Genomic DNA, 7,529 nt, shown 5'->3' on the forward strand with positions numbered 1-7,529 from the left:
GGTGTTTGCTTTCTGTTTTCTTCTCTTTTCTTCTCTTCTTGCCCTGTCAGGGTTCTGGTCTCGGGGACCAGGCTGTCTTCAGGCAGCAGGGGGGCAGCGCGTCTGCCCCTGTTCAACCTTGTAAGGATGATTCCTCAAAAAAAAAAGGTGGCGCCTGCTCGCCACTGGGTAACAGGGGCGTGCGCAGTGCCCCTTGCTCCACCTGCTGCCGCAGAAAGGACGTCAGTGGCTGCATCTGGATGACCCACAGGGGTGGTGAGGCGGTGCTGCCCTGCGGCAAGCCGTTCAGCACTGGGAAGGCGTCAGAGAGCATCCCGTTCACACACCCGCGGGCAGAGCCGTTGGCAGTGAGCAGGCGGATCCAGCGCAGCATGCGCGGCCCAAACCCAAGTCCCTCCGCGGACGCATACAGCCACTGCCGGTGCACCCGGTCATACTTTTTTTTACTCTCTTCTCTTGCTATTCTTGCATCCTCCTTTCCTTCTGCACAGCTTTGAAACAGTCAACGTCATTTCTCTCGCGCTGTTTGACTTGCTTCCTTTTGTTTTAGGCTTCTTAAGGCCTACGAACCACTGTGAAGCAGTTTGCATTTGTGGGCGTGCTCGTTTTTCGTCAGTCCACTTTGCAGCTGTAGCGCGACACTCCCTCTCCAGCGCCCTTCAGCCTATGCCGGCTTGTGCTTTGGAACTCGACACTGCTATGGAATAGGTTTCTGGCGGTTCAGGAGCGTCGCCGTGGAGTTGGCGACATTTCGCTTGTCGGCATTTTAACATCTCGGCGAGCACCCACTCTGGGAAAAGGTCTTCCCCGGAAAAAAATCCGTTCCCGGAAAAATGCTGAACTTTCCCGTAAGGGGCCAAAACTTTCCCGGAAGGGGGGCGAAACTTCCCCGTAGCCGGGGTTCCCCGGAATCCCAAAGGGATAGATTTGGCGTATTCTGCTAGTGATTCGTGTGCTGTACGGGGCGTCAAGTACTTTCCCTTCTATTACACCGTTCAGCAGGTACCCCTGCTCCTATTGTGGTGGATGGCCCACCCCACACCCTCGGCCGCCACTCTTACACACCCTAATGCCCCCAGCCACCATCCATGGCACACCGTCTACCTTCACTTTGATCAATCCACCGCCTGGTGGCCCCACCTCCTAACTTATGCCTTCCTCTTCCTCGACACCCGCAGTGCATTCTTCACCACAGTTAGTTGCCGCCTTGCCCATGCTGTGTCGGCACCAATGCAAAGGAGCGTGCCTAGGGGACGGGACTCATCCTCTAGCAGGCCCTTGACCAGTTCCAGGCGCTCATGTGCTGCCCTCATCTCCTCCGCATTCCCATACCCAAACAGGATGGAATCGTCCCGTATCCGTGCCTCAATCCAGTTTGCCCATCCCTTGTTGAACAGGTTGCTGTAACCACGGAACTCTGCCTCCTCGCTATCTGCGAACTCGTAGGCAAGTAGCCGCCGCACCACCTTCTCTCTCTCCTCCTCCTCGTCCCAATCATCACCTGTGCCACCCTGACCCTCACCCACGCTTGTGCTCGTATCCGCGCTCTCATCCTCACCCTCACTCGAGCTCTTGCTGGTGCTGCCCCCCTCACCCCCACTCCCACTCCCACCCTCACCCTTGCTCTCACTCTCGCCCTCACCCTCTTCGTCACCTTCACCCTCGCCCTTGGCCAGGGTGCTGTTGCGCCGTTTCTCCCAGAGTTCCATCACGAACGCACGTGCGTCTGCAACTCTCTTCTCAGCGGCACCAAGCGCGGTTGCGTGCACACACGCCGCCCATTGGGCCTGACTACAGAGAGTGTAATTGATGGACATGGTTGGCTCCAGGTTGCACGCGGCGTGCACGCAACGGGGTTGCGCAACTGCTCCCATGCCCGGACCGAGTGTTACCAGATGTCCGCCAAAGGCAGCGTGCAGTTGCTTGAGGATGGCAGGAGTGATGAGCCTCATTGATGTCAGCAGCAGGTCCATGTCGGCCTTCTTGGTGCAGCCCTCTAGCAACTGCCTAAAGGAGCCCGGCGCAGTCCAGAACATCTTCTCACCCGTCATGACGATGAGTGCACTTGGGGCAGAAAAGGGGTAGTCCTCGTGGCTGCCAGTGAAGGAGTGCCTGTATCAGTGGTGAGAATAGACGGTGCCATGATGGCGCATCTCAGAAAATGCAGTCTGCATGGGTCTACCTTTGTTGAAGCCCTGTACAGTCATTGCCCGGTAGTCTAGGGCAACCTGGTGCACTTCAGAGTGTTATTCTACACTGGAAGGGACTTACTTGGTGCCTGCAAGCACGTCACACATGCCCCGGTTGGGTCCAAGGTAGAAGGACGTGTCTGCGCCCTTGCATGCCTCAAATAGAGTGTCGTCCTTGAACAGCTGCAAGTCAGCCTGAAGTGATGCCAACAACTTCTCCAATGGCAGCGCGCGAGATGCGTCGTACTTCTCGGGACCAGAAGTGCCCCTGTATATGTTCAAGGGTGGCCATGTGATGTCAGGCTGGTGTATACAGGGTTTAGAGTGTGCAGCAGCAACTCACCAGTCCGGAGGCATGTATGGCAGACGTATTCTCCGTGTACATTGTCTTCCTTGTAGACGGGGACGAGACGTGGAGCCAGTGCTCATCAAAGGGCCGTTTGTCCACGCCAGTCACACCGTGTATGGCAGCCGTGCGCCCTTGTCGGTCCTGTGCATATTGTCCCATACAGCTTCGTCATTGTCAAGTGTTATGTTGTCACTATGCACGCATGAGTACCTGTTCGGTGCAGTCGGTCACGAGCTTGCTTCGCGTGAAAATTTGTCTGATGTCGTCCAGCAGCTCCTTGGTCCTGTCAGTTGTCTCAAAAACGGCGAAAGGAAACAGAGCAGAGCCAAGCACCGCAACACCGGCTTTATCAGTGAATACTGGGCGATCCAACAACTCCTCGCATTTTTCAAGCGAAGTAAGCAATAGTTCTGTCCGGAAATGTCGCGCCATTGTGTTTAAGTACGTCAAAGGAGAAGTGGGTACAAGTTTATGAAGAGAAACGTCCTTGAACACAAGATACCCGATGGGCCGCCGGGCATCGGCTGACGGCTCTAAGTCCGCACTAACCAAGCATGGAACCCGTAATCTTAAGGATATGTTTACTCTATAAGATGGGCTCTTTACGATTTATAGCTTTGATACTACTTCTGTACGCATCAGTGATGGAAGCCGCTGATGACGCGCAGTTTGCGCTAGTTCGACGAGGACAAGGTGGCAGGCGTTCTGGCTCGCGTCTTCATTGGGTTTGCATCAAATGCAATTGGACGGTGGCAGACAAGGCGCTGCACGTGTGTCCAAACCCTGCGGCTGCCCATTACGACCTCGGACTTGACGGCGTGCTCGAAGGTGCGCTCACTGCTTGGCACACCGTTGCAGGCATACTTCTAACAGCAATCCTTTGCACCTTCAGACATCCCGCTTGTCGAGCAAGCACCCCCTTCTGGACGGACCGACACGCATGTGGATACACACACAGAACATGGTGTGTTTTGCAGACCCAAAGGCAGCTGTTACCCTGGGGGCTTTCGCATGTGGGCACGAGACTGTGTGTGTGTGTGTGGGGGGGGGGGGGGGCACTGGGGCAGCATGGAACTAGGGCTGGGTGAATTGTAAGTACCCATAAGCCAGAACATACACACAACCCCACCCCACGCTTATTCCTGAGCAGGAGACCATGGTGAAAGTCCCACCGTATCTGGTGACTCTGCACAAGCACCAACTGCCATGGATGGTCTGCCAGCCCCGTGTGATGGAGAAATTGATGATGATTTCCAATCGGCCATGTCCAGTCACTCAGAGGGTGAGTCCTGTCCTTACCATTCCTGGTGATAGCATAACTTATTGTGATCAATGGACAGGAGACGGGGACGCTGAGTTCCGTGATGCAATCAACGACCTGGACCCCATAAACCTGATGGACTATGTAGCAGAGTGGTTAGCAGACGAGGTCTCTGGTGCCCCACCCCAGGAGCCAGGGGCACTGGATCCTGTTGCAGTTGCTTCCTGTGTGTGCGGCTGCACTCAGCCTTACACACCACCAGGCACCCGTGCATTCTATCAGCTCCACCTAGACCATCCGTTGTGGGCCATACCAGATCCCCGATACCCAGGAGAATACATCCAGAAGTGCAAGTATACACTGCGTGAATTTGCTCATGCACTGATGGGCCACATAATGAAGTACGGTCCGCGTCGCGACGAGCTTGAATCAGCAATGCGCCTTCACTGTGCTACACTCCCCGACAATCATGTGTGCCCTTCATCTTTGTACATGCTGACTACCCTATGTGGTGCACCCTCTTGGAAGGACTTTGAGCAGCATGCATGTACCAGTGGCCAGTGCACAGGGCACCTGTATGGAAAGCCAGCCTGTGACGGTACTGACTTGAAAGATGTGTGTCCCAAGTGTGCCGTGCCAAGATACAACATTTCCAAATTGGGGGGTAAGTGATGTCGAACCATGTGGATGGCGGTACATTGCCTTACCTGCCCCCCCACCCCCCAACCCCACACACACACCCCCACACACGCACAGACCGTGAGGTGTATACCCCTTCCAGCTGGTTTGTATACTTTGGAATAGAAGAGGTCATCAGGTCTCAGTTCTTTACAAACCCTGCGTTCTGCAAAGAGCGTGGGAAATTCCGGACAGACAACCCACCTGGCTCCGCCATGTGGAATGGTGAGCATTGAGAGTTGTTCCTAGTTGTAGGCATTCCCTGATCACGACTCTAACACAGGCACATGGTTTGAACGCATGCAAAGTGCAACCGGTGGTAAAGTTAACAGCATGGATGCTTCGGTCTATGACTTGGGGATTGACTGGATTACCCCGTATAACTCGACACAGCACTCTATTGGGCTGATCTTCATCCGGTGTGCGGATGTTGACCCACGCAACAAGGGGAAGTGCTGGAATCAACACGTCATTGCTATCATAGCAGGCCCAAAGGCTCCAGAAACCATTGATCCGATCATGCGCCTCATAGCGTCAGACTTTCTGCGCCTGCAGAATGGCATGCAGGTCACAGAGGCATGGCCAGGTGAGAATGGGGTCACGCACAGCAGGACATTCGTACATCTGGTATTTCTTGGCGTTGTCATGGCAGACACACCTGCCCGGGCCAAAGTTTGCAATGGCAATGGGCAGAACTCGTACGTTGGCGCGTGCACATGGTGCGTGTTCCAAGGCAGCAGTGAAGGAGGCACCATACGGTTTCTGGGCTACCGGGAGCCTGTCCGACAAACATTTGTTGCCTGGTGAGTTGGATGCCGTATCCTGTGCTTGAGGAGCTGTGACACAGTCTCCTGTGCATGCAGGGTGGAAAACAAGGACATTCTCGTTGGTGACAAGCTAGTAAAGCTGACCCATCAACAGCACCTGGAGCGGTCAGAGTTTATGCAGCATCTTAAGGAGCGGTTCTTGTTTGGCAGGGCAGATGGCAATTCCATATCCATTGCGCAGTGGGACAACGCTAAGCGGCGGTTTGGGGCCAAGGGCTACAATCCGTTCTCTGTGTTGCCATACGTAGACCTGTCATCCCTGTTCACAGTGTCTACTGGTCACGCACTACTGTTTGGTGTTGCGTCAGGATTCGTGGAATACCTACTTCGGCCCCTGAAGGACATTGACCCACAGGCGACGGATGCTGGTATTGTGATCACAGCTGATGCACGGAAGCTGATTGCTGAGAGGGGGTCCGCAGTGCAAGTCACGGCTGACTTTGGGAGGCGCTACAAGTGTGTAGTCCAGTACAGGTGTGCAGCCGTGTGATTGCCGTGTGCATATGTCCCTGTGTCACACCCCTCCCATGTTTTGTGTCACGCAGAAACAGCTACAGGATGGAAGACTGGTTGCACTTCGTGGAGACGCATTCCTTGTATGTTTTCAAGGGTGATGTTTTGCCAGCTGAGGTTCGTTCACTTTGGTGGGACTTACGCGATGTTATATTGCACCACTTCCGGCCGTACGGGGACGACGTCACCCGGGAGCAGTTCTTACAGCACTCAAGCACGGCATCTGCCAAGCTAATGAACTACGCGCGTACTCTGGAGGACTTGTGCCTGCCAGGTAGTCTGCATACACTCAACCTACACATATGCGTGTGCAGGTAAGCCAGGCACGACTGCGTGGAAGACCCGGCAGCGCTCACATGCTGTGCACATGCAGGCTTGGTGACCAAGACATTCAGTTTGGGTCAGCTGCGGCACTCAGTGACCTTCCCGTGGAGCGTGTCATGCAGGATATGAAGTCCCAAGGTGGCCGCATGGTGACACAGGCTCCTGAGAAGCATTATGCCCAATGGCTATGCCTCTCACGACACGCCGAGGCATTTGCCAAAGGTGACAAATCGGAGGGGGCCCACACAGCACGGGAGCAGCTGGAACAGATGGTTACACGCAATACTGATTATACACGGCCGTGCTTTGATAGCCAGGGCTTAGATGGTTTGTTGGTCGGGCAGGGCACCGCTGTAGCAAATGCCACACAGGAGCAGAAAGAATCTGCGCTCTCTGCTGTCAAATCCCTGGTGTACTACTACCATGAACTGGAACATGTTCACACGTGGACTGGGGAAGGCGGCGGACTCCCAGAGGCGCTGATCCATTCGGTGTTTACTAACACTGGCACTGGTACACCCCAGGCTCGCGTTTTCATTCGTGCAGAGTCACCAGACGAGGAGAGGTACTTCAGCAGTGCATATGGCCGTGCCCGGTCACGCAACTCGTGTTGGGCAATGTACAAGGCGGAGGTGACGGTTGGCAAGGGTAGGAATGCAACTGTGAAGGAGAGCAAGTACGTGGCATTCATTCGTTTCTTCTTGTTGTTGCCGTCAGTGAATGACGGGGCCGTTTCCACACAAGAAGTTAGGGTTGCTGTGGCGGATGTGTACGAGACAAGGGAGTTTGAAGGAGGGCTGCTGGTGGTTGACTTCAGTGTTGTTAAGGCACAGCAGATTGGGAAGAAGGAGAGGGAGAGTGACTGGAAGATGTGGAAGGATCTAGGTATCCCTCTCAAAGAGCTGAAGGGGAAATGCTGTGTGGCCGCTCCACACGGGGACCGCCGGGGCATCATGTACTTCATGCCGTACACACACTTCACAGATCGCTGAACCGCTGTGTCTGAGGCAGCTGGCCATGTACAGTGGAGTCTGATAGAGTATTGCATGTGGTGTTACAATGCTGACAGGCTGTAAACACCAATTACCAGACTCAAAGCGTTCCACCTGCCCTGCCTATTTGTGGCTCTGTGGCTGTGCAGCCATTTGAGAGCCTGTGACCAAATCCTGCCCAAAGCCCCAGCAGAGTCAGGTTGCCCCAGCTGCGTTTCATTGCCCCACCTGCCCTACCAGACGCTCAAGTCATTCCATCTACCCTGTCTCAACCCTTCAGCCTTGCCTCCTCCTCCTACACCTCCACCTCCACCTCCTCCTCCTCCTCCTCCTGCTATGCCTCCTCCTCCTCCACCTCCTCCTCCTCCTCCTCCTCCTCCTCCTCCTCCTCCTCCT

General features: G+C 54.9%; 2 protein-coding genes across 2 annotated transcripts in view; one reads left to right on the forward strand and one right to left on the reverse strand.

The window, feature by feature from the left end:
- Positions 1–990: 990 nt before the first annotated feature.
- On the reverse strand, positions 991–3,006 carry CHLRE_06g278294v5 (uncharacterized protein). Its single transcript, XM_043063212.1, has 4 exons — positions 2,533–3,006; positions 2,272–2,457; positions 1,883–2,112; positions 991–1,787 (listed from the first exon to the last, which is right to left on the reverse strand). Exons 1-4 carry the CDS (start codon positions 2,544–2,546, stop codon positions 1,741–1,743), a joined length of 477 nt encoding a protein of 158 aa, XP_042923915.1. The 5' UTR covers positions 2,547–3,006; the 3' UTR covers positions 991–1,740.
- Positions 3,007–3,106: 100 nt separating this feature from the next.
- CHLRE_06g278295v5 (uncharacterized protein) overlaps positions 3,107–7,529 on the forward strand; it is a 6,512-nt gene continuing 2,089 nt past the window's right edge. The window contains exons 1-6 of the mRNA XM_043063213.1: positions 3,107–3,502; positions 3,689–3,820; positions 4,556–5,280; positions 5,341–5,778; positions 5,850–6,131; positions 6,191–6,817. Of these exons, the coding sequence (XP_042923916.1) occupies positions 3,745–3,820; positions 4,556–4,713 (234 nt within the window). The 5' untranslated portion in view covers positions 3,107–3,502; positions 3,689–3,744 and the 3' untranslated portion in view covers positions 4,714–5,280; positions 5,341–5,778; positions 5,850–6,131; positions 6,191–6,817. The remainder of the gene's footprint in view (positions 3,503–3,688; positions 3,821–4,555; positions 5,281–5,340; positions 5,779–5,849; positions 6,132–6,190; positions 6,818–7,529) is intronic.

Source organism: Chlamydomonas reinhardtii, chromosome 6 (assembly GCF_000002595.2).
Source record: "Chlamydomonas reinhardtii strain CC-503 cw92 mt+ chromosome 6, whole genome shotgun sequence".
Lineage (NCBI taxonomy): Eukaryota > Viridiplantae > Chlorophyta > Chlorophyceae > Chlamydomonadales > Chlamydomonadaceae > Chlamydomonas > Chlamydomonas reinhardtii.